This window comes from Cornus florida, unplaced genomic scaffold, assembly GCF_030987335.1.
Source record: "Cornus florida cultivar Cherokee Brave unplaced genomic scaffold, ASM3098733v1 CherokeeBrave_3.0.0_Hap2_Chr05, whole genome shotgun sequence".
Classification (NCBI taxonomy): Eukaryota; Viridiplantae; Streptophyta; class Magnoliopsida; order Cornales; family Cornaceae; genus Cornus; species Cornus florida.
Window position 1 is genome coordinate 12,046,240 of NW_026775575.1, and position 20,481 is coordinate 12,066,720.

Sequence of the window (20,481 nt, forward strand, 5' to 3'; positions counted from 1 at the left end):
TCCCTTTGGGAAGTAGGAGCCTTGTACCGTTAGGTCACAGGTCTGTTGGTGGAAAAACCCCAAATTAGGGTTAAAATACCACGGGACATAGTGCGGCAAATTAATCTACTATAGAGAAAGAGATGTACGATCAATACACTTGAACTCTTAATTTATCTCTAGACACACCTAACAATAAATCTTCAGTACACTCGAAGATCAGGTCATCAATTGATCTGTCAACAGCGTTCAATACACTCGAACCTGCCTCTTACTGATTGATCTTCAGCCACTAGTAGATTACCTGTCCAAATGAGAATCTAGTAGATTGCGTTGTATGATGAATGTTAAAAAAAAAAATCTGGTGCACTTTTACTTGCAAGAAAAACACTCAGCAAAATATAAATTATATAATGAACATGAGGTTTTTTATCTTGTGTAAAAACAAATAAAAGAATAAGAGCTCTCAAAAAATATGAATAAATGATATAAGTTCTATTCTCTCTTTTTTCTGTATGTCTCTCTAGAGTTTTTTTAGAACATTAGTATTTTTAGACAATTCCTAGGAGTATGTAAATTAGCTCAAAACTCAAGTAGTTAAATTCTGTTAGAACTCTAAGTTTGCTAGCCACAATCAAACGTCACTTAATTACGGTCGATTAACACCTACGATCGATCATTATTCAATCGTAAGCAAAACTTTGCTTACTGGAGTTCCCACGATGGATGTTGTGATAATCAACACTGGCAATTTCATTAATCGCCATTACTCCAGAATGCTCAGAACTAAAATCAGTATATAGAGATCGATCTCCACATTTCACGATCTATCGTGAACACTCCAATGCACTCATTCTGAAGGTTTTCAGCACTTTAAAAAAACTTTATCTTTGATTTAAAAATCATGCATTATAAAATCATATTTTTGGATTCAAAATAAGTTTATAAAAACTTTGAAATCATGAACCATGAATGTGCAATGCATGAACCTAATTGTAGATGTTGCACCGAAGTGTGAATTTTACCTTTTTACCCTTTCATTGATGAATTTGACAAATTAAATCTTTGTTGAAGTTTGTCTTAATCCCGGAGGTAATTCTCACTTAAATCTGAACTATTGTAAGTCAAACTAACTAAAAGTAAAACAAAAATTACATTCTACTTGTTTTGTTCTACGAAATTTGTCAACCTAGTCCTATGGACGTAACAATCTGATCATGTATGCCAAATGGATTGAAAAAGGTAGGAATTATTTGATTCGGAAGTGTCCCAGTGAGCTCCCTTTCAATCTATGTGATCCAAATGACAAGACAACAATTAGGACAAGGCCTCATTGAATAGTATGCTACAAGACTTGCTGCAAAAGGATGTTTGAAAGTCTTGTAGCGCAAGACTTTCATGTTTCCTTTGCCTGCATAGGTTGATCCTTGGATATATATATAGATTATGTTTGCTTGATGAATGCAAACTACAATGTTAAATAAATAAAAAATCGTCATGTGTGCGAAGTCTTTCAGTGCCCTTGGATACATTGATATTGTCATAGTTGCTTATTTTTGTGGGATCATGTTGGAATTGGACCCCCTTTCTCAATTTTGCTATCATTTTGCTCTCTCTCTCTCTCTCTCTCTAGAAAAGCTGACAAATACTTTTTTATTTGTTTATTGATAACCTACAAAATGCATTTTCATTTGCTTATTGATAATTGATTGTAATGGGGTTATTTCATAATCTAGAAAATAATTACTTTAAGTGTCATGGCTGAAAACATTTTATCATGGCCTTTTCCTCTCAACAGAAATATACATCCGGTGTCATATTTTTTTTTTTACTAAATATTAATAGCCATGCTCTTGGTGGCTATTCAACTAGTTTTTGTTTCTGCAATAAAGAATAGAAAAGTTCATCCTGCATTGATGGAAAATGATTTTGAAAGTGAATAGTCATGACCAATAGTCTCACCGAATCATTTATAACCATCTGATGCATTAAAGCAGCTCTCTGGTAGGGGAACTTTAAGACATCTGATGGTAGGAATTAAATAGGTCAGACTATTAGCCCTAAGAAATAGGCCCAAGTATCATTACTCTGCGTTGATATTGCTATTGTTCTGCAGTCATTACTCAGGGGTAGATTCTTGCGAAAGGAAAGATTGATCCTTGACGAAAGACCCACTTCTATGGCGGCAAATGAATTGGGTTTACTGAGACAAAGACATACTGTATCTGATTTAAGGTATTTAGTTTTTTGAGCTACATTTATGATAAGTATATATTCTTTCTTCATAAGTAATTTTTTTTTTTTTTTTCTTGGTACTTTTTTCTTTTTACTAGGTATTTGGTTTGCATTTGATCATTTTTTTCATCTGAAAATTATTTTTCATGTAAATTCAATAGATTTTAGGGCAACTACGAGATAACCTTTCACAAATTATATAGCTTTACAGTATTCTTCAACATATGGGTTTAGTTCTGTCATTGATAATAGTAAGATATTTTATTGACTTTTAAAAAGAGCACAAACAAACTATTATGTGCACGGTAGTTCATTTTACAAATTGTTGACTAAGATGTTATAACCTGATATGTACTACCTGTTATGTAACGTAAACACAGTGTATACATGAGATTGGCATCTGATAGCAAAGATGCGTTTACAGGACATTGAACTGTAGAAACCAGAATCACAATAACAAGAAACCATTTTGTTTTGGCAGGTAGACGTACACACATACCCACATCCATACTATTTACCCTAACGGAGACTTAAATAGGGCTTAGTTGACAATGTTCAACCACACCTCATTTTACAAATTGTTGACTAAGATGTTATAACCTGATATGTACTACCTGTTATGTAACGTAAACACATACATGAGATTGGCATCTGATAGCAAAGATGCGTTAACAGGACATTGAACTGTAGAAACCAGAATCACAATAACAAGAAACCATTTTGTTTTGGCAGGCAGACAATACACACATACCCACAACCATACTATATACCCTAATGGAGACTTAAACCCTCAATAGGGCTTAGTTGACAATGTTCAACCACACCCACACATACCCACACCCATACACACAGTTTGTGTTTACCTATATCCAAAGGTGCAACGGAGATTTCAAGAGTTTCAACTAGTGTATAAAGGTAAATTCAACTCTCAAATTGTGCATTCACCAATGTATGGTCCATGATCATGCATTCATATCATTTAACATGTTAGGTTTAGAATGCATAGAACTGTTTTTGAATCAGAAAACCTAGTTATGCTAGCGTAAGGGAGTTCGATCTATTGAAGTAGGTTATTGATCAAAGCAGAAAGACAGTTAAAGAAAAGGTTTCTGTTAGCATATATGATAGCCACGATTTATGGAATGACTTACCATATTAGCAGAGATTTGATAGCCACAAATCATGGAGTTTGACTTTATTCACGCATATGTCTAGCCATAATGCTGTGATTTGATTTAATTTTCTTTCTTGTAATATGAGCATGTGCTCTTTTTATCTATAAATTCTAGAGTTGTGAATGAATGTTGATCTCATTCAGGCCTTTTACGCATTTCTCCTCTCTTTCTTCTATATTGTATTTTTTCTGTTTCCAATTGTGCATTAACCAATGTAGGGTCTGTGATCATGCATTCATATCATTTAACATGTTAGGATTTATATTTTACATGCATATTTATGTGTTAATACATATCTTCCCATGCATATTTATTCTACATCCATTGCTTTAACTCTAAGCAATGAGTTAATCCATTTTCCTTTACTTGTACAACACAAGTATTTTTTTTTTTTTTTTGGATAAGTAAATGTGTATTAACAGAGGCGCTCAAAGGGGAGCAAACCCTTAACAAAGCAAACAAAAAATGCATAAAGTGACATTACAACGATAAGTTGTCTTGTACAACACAAGTATAAATGTGACCAAGGCTTTGTGCCCACAAAGCATGGTGAAATCACCCCTCATTGACCTTCTTTGTGAATCACACTGGATTTATAAAATTCTCGAACCAAATTTCAGCGAAGATCCTTTAATACTACCATTTTTAATATTCCTTTAACATCTTCACTTTGCGCCCACAAAGCGTGTTGAAATCACCCCTCATTGACCTACTTTGTGAATCACACTGGATTTATAAAATTTTCGAACCAAATTTCAGTGAAGATCCTTTAATACTACTATTTTCAATATTCCTTTAACATCTTCACTTTCCAATTCCACTATTACTACTCTAAACTTTGACTAGACACTTTCCAAGACACTATTTACTACATCAATCATGCCTTCTAGGTTTTGGTGAACCATAGTTTATTGGTTGTTAACTTCTAGTTCTATTGGTTGTAGCGATGAGATCAAGATTGGTAGGACTGAAATACCTAGAAATGAGTTTTTACATCCAGAAGAGGTTATTAGAGTTGGTGGGGCTACTGACTCATTTTATTTTTCCATCTATGCTGAAGAACTGAATATTTGTAACAGAGCCAGGAGAATGGCAATTTCTCATTGAATTTGATAAGGAATGAGCTGCAGTAACAATGATTGCTATTCTGTGCATATGATTATTGTGATTTTTATGCTTTCACTGTGTTGGATGTATTCGTTATTGAGTTGTTATATTAGATCTATGAAGTAATTTTGACATTTTGGCAATGGATTTTTGTCTGTAGTTGCGCATATAATCATCCTAAATTACAGTGACATTAAATTATCTATCTGTTGACTTCTTCACATGATTGTAACAATTTTTTAAAGCAGGGAAGGGTTTCTCTCTGGATCAGACAATTTTGTTCATGGTCCAGCTGGCAGTATCCAGTCCGATTCCTCATCCAACAATGGCATTAACGGTTACAGAAATGAACAAATTAAAGCAAACAGTTCATGTGATGACCTTGAACATGCTGAGCCTAGTAATGGCGAAAGAAACGTCAATGTGTTGTGTGCAGATGTCTTGGATGGCAGCATAGGTGAAGATCTAAATTGGCAAGGATCTGTTACTCAAGTTGAAGAAGACTGGCAGGAACAAGTTCTAGAAAATGACGAAGGAGACGAACAACTGCCATCCAATTTTGAGCTCTGTGAAAGGATAGATGATTTGGGAGATGTGGGCCGAAGTTGGCAGGGAAGTACTGCTGATGAATGGTTACTAGAAACCTCAGGAAATGAAGGTGAAGAGCAATTCCATCCATCAGAAGCTGTTGAAGTATTTCAGGAACAGTATGAGCTTAGTGAGGAAAGTGATGCCCATGGGTCATCAAATCATACTGATATTTACCATGGCATCTCAGTTGAGAACACGATTTGGCAGGACACTTCTGCTCAAATAGATGAGTGGCAAGAATCAGGTACTGATAATGAGGAAAGTGACTGGCAACAGTTGGACAATGTCGAATTCAATGAATGGAGAAATAGTACTGGAGAAGGCATGGAAGAAAATTGGCGAGAAGTTACTGCTAATCAATGGTATCAAGTAACATCAGAAAACGAAGGTGGAGAACACAGTCATCTGCAAGAATCCCATGAAGTGTGGCATGAGAATGGTAACACATCAGAAGGGCCTTCTGGTGGCGGAACTGCTTCAGTTGGAAGGGCTACTTCATTTTATTTCCTGGATGATGATAATGAATACAGTCTGGAACTTAGAGAACTTTCAAGCAGGTAAGTGATCTGATCACTAAGGATCCTTTGGCATGCCTTTCAAAAATGATGAAAATTTAAGGGAAATTCCACTTTTGTTGTAGGAGAAGTGTCTCTAATCTTCTTCAAAGTGGTTTTCGTGAAAGTCTAGACCAACTGATACAGTCCTATGTGGAAAGGCAAGGTCATGCTTCCAGTGACTGGGAAACATTGTCCTCTCCAACCCTAGAGCACGATCAGGAGGGGCAGGATGGAGATCAGAATGAGGGTCACTCAGATGCTGTTGACAACAGTCCACTTGTTCTCCCTTCAGCACCAGTGACCCCACTTTGGGACCAGGAATTGCAGGATGTTAATTGGCCACGTGATGACTTGCATCCATGCTCAGGAATTGTGCGTTCTTCTTTCCTCGTTGAAAACTGGAACTGATTATTTACACTGAAACTTGATCATTGCTGCATTAAATTAAAATTTTCTGTTTTTTTCATCTAATACCTACCATGGAATTATCTTATTTATTTATTATTTTTATATATCATTTGAATGTTGCATTAATTGGAAACATATGTATGTACGTGTAGTTGAAATTTCGGACAATAAGATGCTTCTCTTTCCGTGTTGCAAGATTTTGATCAGGGCCACACATTCAATGGAAGTTCTAAAGGAGAACTACCTAGTTGATGTATACTTTGGTCGAAGTTTCTTTTGAACAACTCTATTTAGACATTTATATCCTTTTTTGCCTTTCCCTGTATGATTGGGTGGAACTGATTATTTACACTGAAACTTGATCATTGATGCATTAAATTTTCTGTTTTTTCCATCTAATACCTACCATGGAATTATCTTATTTATTTATTATTTTTATACGTCATTTGAATGTTACTTTAATTGGAAACATATGTATGTGTGTATAGTTGAAATTTCGGACAGTAAAATGCTTCTCTTTGTGTGTTGCAAGATTTTGATCAGGGCTATACATTTAATGGAACTTCTAAAAGGGAAACTACCTAGTTGATGTATACTTTGGTCGAAGTTTCTTTTGAACAACTCTATTTAGATATTTATATCTTTTTTGCCTTTCGCTGTATGATTGGGTGGTTACCGCTTTAGCTCAAAACATCTGATATGTCACTTGTTAGAATATCCATTTCTGTTGTTCTTAGCTTAAGACAACGTTGTTGCTGATATGGAGCAGGAGTGGGAGATCATCAACAATTTGAGAATTGATATGGCTAGGCTTCAGCAGCGAATGAACAACATGCAGAGGATGCTCGAAGCCTGCATGAATATGCAACTTGAGTTGCAGCGCTCCGTACGGCAAGAGGTATCTGCAGCTCTGAATAGGTCAGCAGGTTCAGCAGGTTTGTTTACAATCTTGATGCAAATACTCATTTGCTTCTCTTCCTGTTTTCTTGTTTTCCTGTTTCTGGATGTTCGTTTCTTGTTTGAGGGAATGTTTCTTGAACTAGGGTATGCAACTTTTGCTGCTCTGCTCTTGAGTGTGGTTGCATTGGTTTACCACTCCATTCATGAGTTGACCTCTAAAGGTGCCTTTTATCTATTGCAGAGGAGGTTGCGGACAATTTGTTAATGGATGGATCCAAATGGGATCATGTGAGAAAAGGGATTTGCTGTATATGTTGCGGTAGCAATATAGATTCTTTACTGTACAGGTAAAATTCAACAAAACCTGCCCAACTTCACGATTGATATAGAACAGAGCATGCATGTTTCAAGGGTGGAACCTGAAATTTATCTTTGAAGGTGGAATTTCTTATTGATATATATATATATATATATATATATATATATTAATTAGAATTCATCAAAATTTCAACTAGGGTTTTGATTGGGTCTGATTCGGTTCAGATCTCTGAATTCAAATTCAATTATATACCAACGGCTGAGTTTGGATCCAAAAAATTTACTCCGATTCTAATTTGAGGCAGATATAAAATTAGGGATTTGAGTGTAATTGCAAGACTTGGTTTGAGTGAGGAAATTGTTTTATTGAAGTAACACTTTGAGAAACCAGGTTGCAAATGTTTCAACAATGTGTCTGAAAATCTGAGGTAATTCTTAGGGAACTTGTCGAGAATAATAGGAAAATTGGGAAAACCTAAAGAAACAAATCTCATAAATTTTCTATGCCCCTGAAATCTCATACATATAAGACTTTTCTTTAACCTTTTAAAATTATTTGTACTCACATAAATATTGAATTTGTATACAAATATCTGAGTGTCTTATATTGGTTTTGTCAAAGTTTCTTAATACGTTCAAATTCAATTTTATTGCATCAACAGTTTCTTGTTTCCCCCTATATTTTGAACTTCATTCCACATTTCAATTCCTGTTGTTGTTCGCACTTCAAGTTGCCTTTCTGTCAACTGTGGTTTTAAAATATCAATTAATATCATAATACATAATATAAAAAAATTTAATTAATCAATCTAATTTGAATGTTTATTGGATCAAATCTAGTCTACCTTCAAATGCCACGTCCAACTGTGATTGGATTTCTCATTCAGATTTGAGTGACCACTAGGGCATAGCACAAGTGATAATTTCCTCTTTCAAAATGGAAGGTTGAGAGTTCAAGTCCCTAATGGGACACCAATAGGTGCATGATAATAAGATCTTAGTCGGCTCAAATACGGTTGGAATCACGAGTTACTTACTGATAGAAAACGAAAAGTGAAAAATATATAATTTTTTAAATTGAATTGAATAACATTTCAACTAGGGTTCTGAATGGTCTGATAATGTGCAGATTTGACCATATAAATTCAAATCCGATTATATTCCAACAGCCTGCAGGAAAATTGATTTAGGGTTGGATCTAACTCTTCCTCCTACATAATAGTGAACTTCTCAATTTCCAACAACTTGGACGCCATCCTTGCTTCGAATTGAATACTCTGGTACCAGTTTGTTACGACAAACACAACAAATTACAAAGAACACAAAGATTTAGTGTGGTTTGGCAAAGCCTACATCCACGGTGGAGATCCGGTAAAAGTTTTCGCTATGCGAAAAATAGGAGATTACAAGTTTCAGCCCCCAAACCCTAGCTCTCACTCTCACTCTCTGTGATTTTCAATGTCTCAATCCATTCCCCTCCAAACCTTAAGCACCCCGAACCCCCAAAGCTTTGTGTGGCCTTGATTGGTCGCGATGCGACCTACACCAAATTCGGGCCACAACATACCATGGTTGAGAAATGATATTTTTTCTTAACTCTTTAACTGTTCCAGCCATACTTGGCAATAATTGGAAGAAATGTTCCATGCACAATTTTATAGGTCAAAATCTGAAGTTTTTATAGCCGATTGTCCAGTTTTTAAGTTCATTGAGACCCTTATTTCAAGTTTGAGATACAGAAGAGCAAGGCATAAGTGTAATGTTACTTTTCCTAAAATTAAATATGTAAATTGGCACTTAATGCACTTGAATTGAAGTCGAGAAAGAAATTTGAAGGCATGGAATTTAGAGACTTATTCGAGTTTGTGCAGTGCACTATACGGAATGGTTGTGAAAGTTATTTTCAAAATATTAACCTAGAAAAGAGAAGGGAAGGGGGGGGGGGGGGGGGGTAAAAAAGTTTAACTCGCACATTTTTCTAATTTTCAGATTAATTTAATTTTTTCCAAATTAAAATTAAACCAAACACACAAAGCAATAAATGAAGTGCAATAAAGTAAGAGATGCACCATGATTTTAGTGTGGAAATCCAATCGGGGAAAAAACTATGGAGCCGTCTCGAGCTAAAGAATCCACTATCTTGAAGCAAAGTACAAGACACTGTGACTCAATCTCACACCCCTCCACTCATCTCAGGCTTATACTTGCAACTCTTCGTCTAATTGCTGCAGACTTCAAGCTTACTCCTCAATCCTTGCAAAACGGTTGCTCGAAGAACATGACTGCTCTGCGAACAATTTGTCCCCTTTGTTGTAGTACACAATTGATCGGCCTTCCTTACGAACATGAAGTTGAACCCAAACTCTGGTGTAACGCGTCCTCACTCAACATACCGGTTCTATATGATGTTCTCAATGAATCAAAGTATGCTTGCTTTTAGTGTGGAAATCCAATCGGGGAAAAAACCATGGAGCCGTCTCGAGCTAAAGAATCCACTATCTCGAAGCAAGTACAAGAGACTGTGACTCAATCTCACACCCACTACCAATACGCCAGTGGCCTAGCGGTACCAGACCCCTACTTCTCAAAGGGAGGTTAGAGGTTCAAGCCTCAGTGGAGGCATGTGTGTGTGAGTACCAACTAAGAAAAAAAAAAAAATCTCACACCCACTCCAGTCGTCTCAGGCTTATACTTGCAACTCTTCGTCTAATTGCTGCAGACTTCAGGCTTACTGCTCAATCCTTCCAGAAGGGTTGCTCAAAGAACACGTGCTCCGCGAACATTTTGTCCCCTTTGTAGTACAATTGATCGGCCTTCCTTACGTACATGAAGTTAAAGCCAAACTCTGGTGCAACGTGTCCTCACTCAACATACCGGTTCTATATGATGTTCTCAGTGAATCGAATTATGCTTGCTTTTGTTTTTCCACTTCCGACATCGAGACTCAAAATTACAACTCGATCGGACTTGTTTTGACACTGTAATTGGCCAACGCGTAATCATATCTTTGAACAGTTAGTTGTAGAAGCTATAGCAACAACAAACATATGAGAAAAAAAGAAAAGAAAAGATGAACAAAAAATATATGAAAGAAATTCAGTTGAAATAGGAGAATAAGAGAGAGAAAATGACATATACATAGTTGAAGATTTAATGCAAAAAGATTGGCTCTGTAGTTGCAACTGCAATATAAGGGGTTGATATTGCAGATTGTGTAGTTTCTTTGGGACTGGCATTAGAAGAAGGCTTTGGAATTAGGGGTCAAAGTTTCCATCCGTTGAGTGAATCAGACATATTGTTCAACTGATCACTACTACCCACCATGCATATATATATCCACAATGTAGGCTTACCTAGACACAATGATATCTCTCTTTCTCTCTCGTTTCCGAACTCAGGAAGAACTCGTCTCGGATCTACTTGTCTCAAATTCGTCTTGGATATCCGGATCTACTCACCGGACTCACGACAACTTCGTATTTTGTTCAAGTAGGACACTGGAGTTAAAATCTACTTGTACCAACTTCTGAGGTTGAGAGATTATAGGAATGATTCAAGCCTTGATAGAATATTGATATGAGTGATTTATGGGATTGATTTTATGAATCCTCCATCAATGTATTTTCTTTTTTTATCACTTGTATTCTTTCACCTATAAATAGAGGTGGTCATTGTAAACAAACTAAGAGAGAATATAATAAAAATGATGTAGCCCTTTGGGCTTTCTGCGCCGAGGATGTTGGCCGTAGTGGCCGAATCACGTATATCCTTGTGTTGTTTCTTTCTTAATTTCTCTCTTCAATCTTTTAATTTTTTTCCTAACACATAGTAATTATAAGCCAGATGAAAAATAAAGCAATGGAAGGCAGAGATTTATTTTTTGGTGGAAGAAACCTAAGGGAAAAAAACTACTGGACCTAGGCTTCAGGCAAACCAAAATCAACTACGTGAGAAAGAGAGTATAATCTAGGTTAACAGACTTTACCCAAAAAATTCCCTTGTTACTTGCTAATATAGATGACACCAAACTTGGGCATTTAGTGAATGATGAAGCACACGGAGAGGATTGGACAATTCCTCTGGATACGGGGTTAAATCATGGGCAAATGGAAGGCCTCCATGCTTTCATTTCATCCTATTTCTCCTGAATGTCTTCAAGCCATCTATCCGCTCGTCAACAACATCTGGTCCTCACGAATCTGCTTTTCTAGTAATTTCGGTCTCAGCCACTAGTTGTCCAGCTACTAGTGATTTTAGTCTCAGCCACTAGTCGTCCAGGCTTCAATCTATGATAAGATTGAATGGCTGTGTTGAATTCACCAATACTAGAATGATGAATGCAAAAGAAAAATAAAGAATAGGGGAGGTAAAGTTCAAAACCAACTTGGAAATTGCTTTTCCAAAAAGCTTGATTGATCTGTCAATCAATCAATCAATGATACTCCAGGAGCCTTCAAACACATCTTTGATCAATCAAAGTCTGCTACAGTTCAAATTTTCAAACAAGAAGTTTTTATCCAAAAAATTTCGTAGTTATATATTCCCTAGTTTATATTCTCTCTCCCTATTCTCGGTATATCTCTGTTCAGTTTATTTATTTATTCATGGGTTAAATGCTCTCACACCCCCTTGAGGTTTCAGTTTATTGCTTATTGCTCTCATATTAAACCTCAGCCAATTTTCTAATACACCCTCATGAGGTTTGGTTTATCTTGTTGTGACACCCCTTTCTTTCAAATTGATAAAATATAATGCCTAAATTACCCTCCATAGTTTTATGTAGATATAATGTCAATTTAATGGACCAAAATAACCCTAACAATTCTTCCATGGTGAACCCAAACACCACCACAACCACAGTACCACTGGAAGAGCAGAAAACAAACCATGGTTACCCCAACCACCGCCACCATACCACAAACACTAGGAGTAAAAAAAAAAAAAAAATAGAAGCTATGGCCATCATTATTTCTGCAAAGTCATTCCTATAGAATTTACCAAAAAAAAAATAAAAATAAAATAAAAGACATGAAACAGAGGTTAGTTTGCCAAAAAAAAAAACATGATATAGAATTTTTTTTTTTTTTTTTTTTAAATCCATTTTATTTTCCAAATAAAAAAAAAAAAAATTCCATTTTATTTTCCTTCCGTTTCTCGGCAACCAAACAAGAGCTGGTTTACCCCCAAAAAATTGACATATATATATGGGGAATTAAGAAATAGCCCTCCCTCTTCCCTTGCCTCATGACGTGGCAAATCTTGTTAGGGATCGGCGGTCTCATCGCCGACGACGGTGCTCCGACTAGTTGTTCTCTACATAGTTGAGGAGGATGTCACCAGACCCAGATCTTTTCATTGCGACCAGTGCCGAGTCGTCAGTGAGTTAACTCTTTCCCAGCAGCGAGCACAGATCCACTGAACTCAGTTGTGTGCGTCACCATAGTTATTGGCAAGCTTTTCAGAGATACAATTCCATCATAACTTCATCAAAACCTGTCTTCTCATCCAACCAATGTTGTGTTAGTGGTACTGTAAACTGGGTCTCTGGTCCATTGATTCCGACATTCCGGTGGCATCACCACCATATCCATCGCACAACCAACATCACAGTTGTGTATTCCGGCGTGCCAACATGACCACCACCATTGCCCCTTCGTCCTCTACCTATTTTTTTTTTTGGATAGAGAGAAATACAGTGAATAGGGATAGCAATTCAGGGAGAGGGGAGAGAGAGAACTGAGAAGGTAATATTGTCATTTCACATTTTATCTGTTACACAAGTTTAAAGTTAAATAAAGGTAAGGGTATTATAGTAAAAACACTGTTTTCTTACTTTTCATAGGGGGCGTGAGAGCAAAAATAGCTGAGGTTTAATATGGGGCAATAAATCCAAACCTGAGGGGGTGTCAAACCATTTAACCCTTTATTTATTTTTTCTTGCCCTAATATCACATATGTATATATATAATCAACATAGAAGTATAGAGAAAATAGGGGAGGTAAAGTTCAAAACCAACTTGGAAACTGCTTTTCCAAAAAGCTTGATTGATCTATCAATCAATTGAGATGATACTCCAGAAGCCTTTGATCACCTCTTTGATCAATTAAAGTCTGCTACAGTTCAAATTTTCAATCAAGAAGTTCTTATCCTGAATGTCTTCAAACCATCTATCTGCTCCTCACGAATCTGCTTCTCTAGTAATTTCGGTCTCAGCCACTAGTCGTCCAGCCTCTAGTGATTTCAGTCTCAGCCACTAATCGTCCAGGCTTCAATCTATGATCAATCTATGATGATAGATTGAATGGTTGTGTTGAACTATCTGATCACATGGAAGTATAGAGAGAATAGGGGAAGTAAAGTTCAAAACCAACTTGGAAACTGCTTCTGGATCGATGATACTCCAGAAGCCTTTGATCACATCTTTTATCAATCAAAGTCTACTACAGTTCAAAATTTCAAACAAGAAGTTTTTAAAAACTCATTCTATACATGATTTGAAAGATTTAGGGCAATCCTTGGTGGGACAGTAAGGTTGCTCCATTATGACTTGGAGGCCACGAATTCAAAACACGGAAACAACCTCCCCATGCGGAGGTAAGGTGGTTGCATACGTCTGACCCTCCCCAGACTCTGCAATGTAGGAGCCTCGTGCACTGGGTTTGCCCTTTTTTAATATGATTAAAACCATGAAAGTTATAGAACCCCTAATTATACATTCATGAATATTAATTTTTGGTCAGTGCATCACTGTGTTGAATTACCGTTTTAAAGGATTATTGGAATACCCTTTGTCAAAATTGAAGAGAGAAATAGAAAATGAAGAACATAAGGAAATACACGTGGTTGAGCCACTAGGGCTTACATCCACGACACACAAAATCCCAAAGGGCTACATATCTTTTTTATACTCTCTTGATTTTTTGTAATGATCACCTCTATTTATAGGTGAAAAGAGAAAGACTTGTAGCTAGAGAATAGAAAATACAAGTATTTTATAATAAAGGAATTATAGAGAAAGTCAAATACAAATATGGCGACAAGTCTCGTAACAATATTCTGTCAAGGAGTAATTTAAGTATAGGCTCCTATAATAATATTCTAACAAATTTTGATTTTCTTATTCAACTTTGGAGGTAATCAACTGACTCTAATTTCTGAAAATTTCTAAACTAAGTTATAAATAAAAAAATAAAAAATTACTGACTACAACTTTGTTATACAAATTTGCCGACATAATTCCTACCTATTAGCCTAACAGGTCCCTTTTCAAAATATGTAAATACAGAAATTAATATTTAATTTTTGAGTGCCTCATACATTTGTCGAAGTTTCTTAATACATTTCAAATTCGAGTTCATATCACCAATGGTGTTTCCTATGCCATATTTCACACTTCTTTCCTCCACTTTTCCTGCTCCCCCTTACATATAAATTTTTTTTTTTTTTTTTCCATAATTATAACATATAAATTACTATTATAATTTAGAGTATGTAAAAAAAAATTATTAAAATTAATCCAAGTTGTATCTTTAATAGACTAAACCTCCACCAACTTTCAATTAGGTCCAGTAATAATTAGATTTCTTGAATGAAATTCCTATTTGAATGGCAGATCTAAGTATTCAATTGTTAATAAAATTTAATTCTATTTTTTTGGAATTGGAAGCTAGTTTCTGTGCGGGCATGTGCCCATATCAAGATCCAATTGCGAATAATAATGAACTTATAAACAAGCACTCAAAGAACAGTATTTATTGTGGTTCGGTGAAACCTTGTTTACATCCACGATGATAGAGAAATCACCATAGATGTAGAAGAATTAAAGAGGATAAAGATTACAATTTACGGGAACTTGAGTCCATAAAATTGTTTCCATCTTCTTTGTGTTCTTCCTGTCTCTACCATACTTATCTACAAACTTTTGTGAAATTCTCGCGGTGTCACCTGAACTTTAGCATATCTTTAATGGAAAGGGTCAAGTTTTCTTTTCCTATTTTATATAAAAAATAACTCCATAAAAATAACTCCCATGTACAGATAGATCTTTAATGGAAAGGGTCAAGTTTTCTTTTCCTATTTTATATAAAAAATAACTCCATAAAATAGGAATTTGGTAGAATTTTTTTTTTTTTTTAGCGGGGATTGTAGCATGCCACCATTCCCCCTTATGTGGTTCTGCCCAAAGTACATGTTTAAACCACATTCACTGCAGCTGCTGTTGTATAGAACCTTACATTATATTCCTTTTTCTCTGTTCTTTTGATACAGATGTGGGCACATGTGCACATGCTCAAAATGTGCAGATAAACTGGTCCAAGGTAGAGGGAAGTGTCCAATGTGTCGGGCACCTATAGTTGAAGTGATCCGAGCTTATTCTATTCAACAATAAGGTAGAGCAAAAAAAAAAAAAAAAAAAAAAAAAAAAAAAATTGAAACAAGTTCGAATAACAAAATATAGAATTCCATTGGTTCTTACTCCCATAATCTCTCGAGGTAATTTTTATATATGCGTTTGTATATATATATATTATATATAGTTTAGTTTGCCATTACATCTATGTATATTGAATGTATGATTTGAATAACAGATGGCATACATGATTTGTTGTTCAGAACCAAATAAATTGCTGTGTGGACTTCTCCCAATTTCTTGAGTTTCTTCTCTTCAGTGCTGGCCAATGTCTCTGATCCCAGGCAAATCCCAGATCAAATTTAACTGACTATACAGTGTTGAGCTTTCTCTAACCACTTTTAGGCTCACTGGGAATGGTTCCTCCAAGCAGCTCAACTTGCTCATCAAATTGCTGTGGTTATTAAATAGTAGTTTGCTGGGTATGTATGTCTTTGTGATATTTATTTAACTCTGAAGCCTGAATTGACTGGTATTGTGGGTAAAAGTTTTGCCGGAATCGCTTCTGCTTTGGTGTTCTTCTCTCTTGTGGGAAACTTTAAATTATATATTATAGTCTGAAGTTGACTGAATGAATCAGATTTGAGTGATATTTATGTCATTTTCCCATCAACCTTTAACAGTGAAATTTGTGCTTCTTTAATTGTAAAATTTTAAATATTAAGCGGTTTTGTTATGACAGTTCTCTTCTCTTGAAGTTTAGCCCCTACTAGTCCATATGTATGATCTCTCCTTCTCAAACAAACAAAAAAAAAAAAAAAAAAAATCAAATAAATCCAAAGTTTTAGATCCAGTAACCTGTTACAAAAATGATTGGAAGTGAGGGTTTGGAAATATAATTTATGTTGTTTTTGAAGAATTGCTTTCTAGACTTTAGTGGCCAAGCAATGAAAATGTGAATTTTTTATGCATAGGCTCGAGAGGCCATGAGACCAAATTTTTTATTTATTTTTTCTCCAAAACGGGAAAGAATAGAATCTTCTAAAGGAGCATACCATTGATGAGTAGTCTGAGTAAAGAAAATAAAAAGGATGAAAAAAATTCCCTGAATAAATGCAAAACAACATTACAAAGCATATTCCTACTAAACAAAACGAAAGAGAGAAAAAGGCTTGTAGCAACAGCGAAGCAAATGTGAGATATTATTTTATATTTGGCAATTATCATAAACAAAATAAGTCCATGTTGAGTTGTAATTCCAGTTACTTGTAATGCAAGTTAGCAAGATCGACGGTGACTACAGAATTGGAAAGGTTGTTCAAAGTTACTACAATTGAGATCATTCGAAAAAAGATAAGAATAACACATTAGGAAGGATTCTGAACAGGGTATGACACATTCTACACTTTCCATATTTTTTAGAACTTACCCTAGAATGTTTTTAGGCTGAATGAACCAAAATTTTAGTTTTGGCCAACTTGAACTGGTTCAGCCCCTCTGAACCGGTTCAAGGCTTCAAGTTTGGATTCGAAAATCCAACTGCTAATCTTAAACCGGTTCAACCCCTTTGAACCGGTTCAAGGAGTCATGTTCACAATACAGTTTTCAGTATCCTTTTCCTAATATCTTTTCTAGTTGGTCTAGAATTGTACCAAGTCCTATGCACGAATTTTTTCATATTTTCAGAGGGACTAGGACATTCTAAACTCTATATAAACCTTGTCATACACATAGGTTTATAAACGGCTTTTGCTTTATCAGTTCATTATTCTTAAAAAGCCTTAAGAAGATTTTTCTCTCAAAAATCTTAGAAAATTTTCTGTTTGTCTTTCTAGAACATATACACATAAACATATAGTGAGTTTAGAGTTGTGGTGTTCAAATCCTGATCGTGATCATACAGTTGTATCTACATCGATAAGACAAAAGCAGATCTATTTCTACATCAAATCCAGAAGTTGAAGAATAGAAGTAAAAACAATCATACTTTGAAAGAGTTGGAGCATTCGAGGAGTTTTGTCTAATCTGCCTGCTACTCTTCTATAAAGATCAAGCATAAGCTTGAGGTCAAGTTGATATTGGACGGGGAGTCGTAAAGCCAGAGGATTGTCAGCAATTGGTGTTTGGTAGAACGGTAGGGTGTGAGCTATAGTCAAAGTTCAGTGTACTTTGTTTCAAGCATAGTTGATCGGTTTACTTTGAATTGCATAGTACACGAGATTTTTTCCACGTAAACAGTTGACGTATTTTATTAATTGGGGTTTCCTCGCTAAAATCCTGGTGTCATCTATAACTTTACTTTACTTTATTTTATACTGCATGATATTAATTTATTAATTACTAAAATAAAGAAAGTTAGAAAAACACAAAATCTGTTTTTAAAATAATCAAAACTTTCTAAATATTCTGCTGCGTACGACTCACAGCAAACAGTCTAACTACCACCCTACAATGGTCATACCAAGAACATGAAAAACATATGCAACCTGTGCAACACCAACATGTTGGATTTCATATATCCACGCTCCCCTCTCCCTGTAGAGGTTCTGCTCCTTTCACTATTCATCAGAGTTGGTGTTTTTTCCATGATGTTGTGTTACGCTGGATGATTTCCCTAAATTCTTCAGTCAGTCTTCTCTGTGGGTGGTTGGCTAGGATGGTTTCATGTTGCCGGCGGGGTGTTGGTTCGAGTGTGCTGACCGGTGGCCAACAAAATGGCCATTATAAGCCGATCTTCTCCTTTGATCTAAGTATTGTGATGGTCTTCTTTATTTCTGTTTTATTTATGACTTTCTTTATGTATTGTTTTGGTTTCTCTCTAGTCGCGTTGTTGTCTTGGATTTCCATTGATCAATTCATGGTAAACGCGGTGGTTCCAGTGGTAGTCATGGCCTATGGGGTCTGGTTGGGTGGTGTCGTTTTTATTTCTCTAGTGGATTCATGCTTAATGCCTGGTATTTCGCTTTCTAGTGGTGTTTTCATATATCTGATTTGGATCTTGATGTGGCCTTGACATAGTATCATACCGTCGTGCTATTTGCGAGTGTTTCAGCCATTAAAATTGGGAATAAATTTAGGGCTTTGGCGAATCGCTCGGGACTCTATAGCATGTCTTTCGGTCATGAACTATTCTTTTGCTATGGTCAGCGATGCGTGTATTCCGGCCACCTTCGACTATGGGTCATGGCTTGGTATTGTCGGAAAGTTTTGTCACGCTGGTCAAAAAAGGGTTTATGGTGTTGCAAGGATTTTGGGGGTTAGCCATTATCAAAATAGGTTTGATGTTGTTTGTTGATGATATCGCTGAAGGATACTAGCCAGAATACTGGTTATACTTTCTGTTTTCGACTCCGGTGACTACTCGACGACCTCGAGATCTGTGCTATAATATTTTGTGTCAAACGAGGGTGTTAAAGTCAACCATTGGGTTTGGTGCTTATGGCATTGCTGCCATGCAACGAATCTTTCATACGTTTCTGGAATATGTTTTCCTTATGTAGTTGAGGATGCAGAATGGACATGACTATATCGGCCACGGCGTATTAATGTCTCATGCATATAATGACGGGTTTTCAATTTATCCATCGAGTTCTTTCAAGGATAGCCCATCCTCTTCTAGTTGGGCCAATAATTGTTGTTTCTTTTGTGACTAGGTCCTTTCGTTGAGTTGTGGGTTCCTAAGGCCTTTATCATGGGGGCTAGCCAATTTAGACTTCCTGACACCTGTTAAAGCCTTAGGTTTTTGTTAACCTTGCTGGGTGTTAGTCGTGTTTTGGAAGGCTATTGTTTTTATGGTGCTACTAGTGTTCTGTTGTTTTATCAATGGTTCCTTGTTCATGCCTGTCTAGATGTCCTAAAAAAAAAAGAAGAAGAAGAAAGACATACGCTCACTATGCACTCTCTAGTTCCACTTTTGCCCTAAATTTGAGTTAAAATGGCTGTAATAGAACCTAGACTTGGGGCCTTTCCCTATGGAAGTATTAGCAAAACTTTAAAATAAATGATCTTCTCCCCCCATAATCGAGTCCACTGCTAGAGTGTCACCCCAAACAATGAACCAAGAGGAGATGAATTGGATCTTTTGGCAAACTATAGTAGTTTTTGGACTTTTTGGAATTGTAATTGAAATTTATTATATTTTATATTATTTATGATTTATTTAAATGCGTTGTCTATATATATTTATATATATAATTGGTGAATTCTATGTATTGGTCGGTTCGGAAGTTGAATCGAGGTTGTCCACTTTATAACGTATATGATTTATATTTACATGAATTGGTTCATGTATGGAATACATAAATTACTGCAATTGCGTTATCATAAATGGTTTATTATCGGTGATAAATGATTGACTCTTTATCAATAATTCATAACAATTGTTCCTTATCGTCATTACTCTCAAGCATGAAAGAGGTATAAATTCTTGTATTAATTAATAATTGCTTTGATTTATTCGGTAGGCCCTAGGATCTAATATCCGATACTTTGAGTAATTATTAACTAATAACTTGGAAATATACTCTTAATAGTTGCATTTCTACTATTATATATATTTTGACTTGATTAGTTTAATCATAGGCAAATTCAGAGGCTTATGTGTGTTTTTCGATAAAATTCGTTCCTATATATATATATATTTATTAAATACATTATTTTATCAAATTAATCGATTTACGTGATCAAATAGAAAATAATCAAGGAGTCAAAATAAATGGATTAATTAAGTAGTCGGATTGATAACATTTATTTATCCGATAACTAATTAAACATAGAGAGGTCATTATGCAAATTGAATTAGCGGTTTCTAATTGGAGTTCAACTATTCTTATTTAGTGGAGTTAAGAATAGTTAATAAAC

At 35.6% G+C, this 20,481-nt stretch overlaps 1 protein-coding gene across 5 annotated transcripts in view; it reads left to right on the forward strand.

The window, feature by feature from the left end:
* The window catches only part of LOC132306109 (uncharacterized), a 36,756-nt gene extending 20,394 nt beyond the window's left edge, over positions 1 to 16,362 (forward strand). The window contains exons 3-9 of one of the 5 annotated variants that reach the window (XM_059803346.1): positions 2,096 to 2,214; positions 4,742 to 5,644; positions 5,728 to 6,016; positions 6,822 to 6,987; positions 7,194 to 7,299; positions 15,540 to 15,764; positions 15,860 to 16,362. In XM_059803346.1, coding sequence (XP_059659329.1) covers positions 2,096 to 2,214; positions 4,742 to 5,644; positions 5,728 to 6,016; positions 6,822 to 6,987; positions 7,194 to 7,299; positions 15,540 to 15,660 — 1,704 coding nt within the window. In that variant the 3' untranslated portion in view covers positions 15,661 to 15,764; positions 15,860 to 16,362. The remainder of the gene's footprint in view (positions 1 to 2,095; positions 2,215 to 4,741; positions 5,645 to 5,727; positions 6,017 to 6,821; positions 6,988 to 7,193; positions 7,300 to 15,539; positions 15,765 to 15,859) is intronic. The other 4 variants (XM_059803347.1, XM_059803348.1, XM_059803349.1 and 1 more) reach the window with 4 other exon arrangements.
* The last annotated feature ends 4,119 nt before the right edge of the window (positions 16,363 to 20,481 follow it).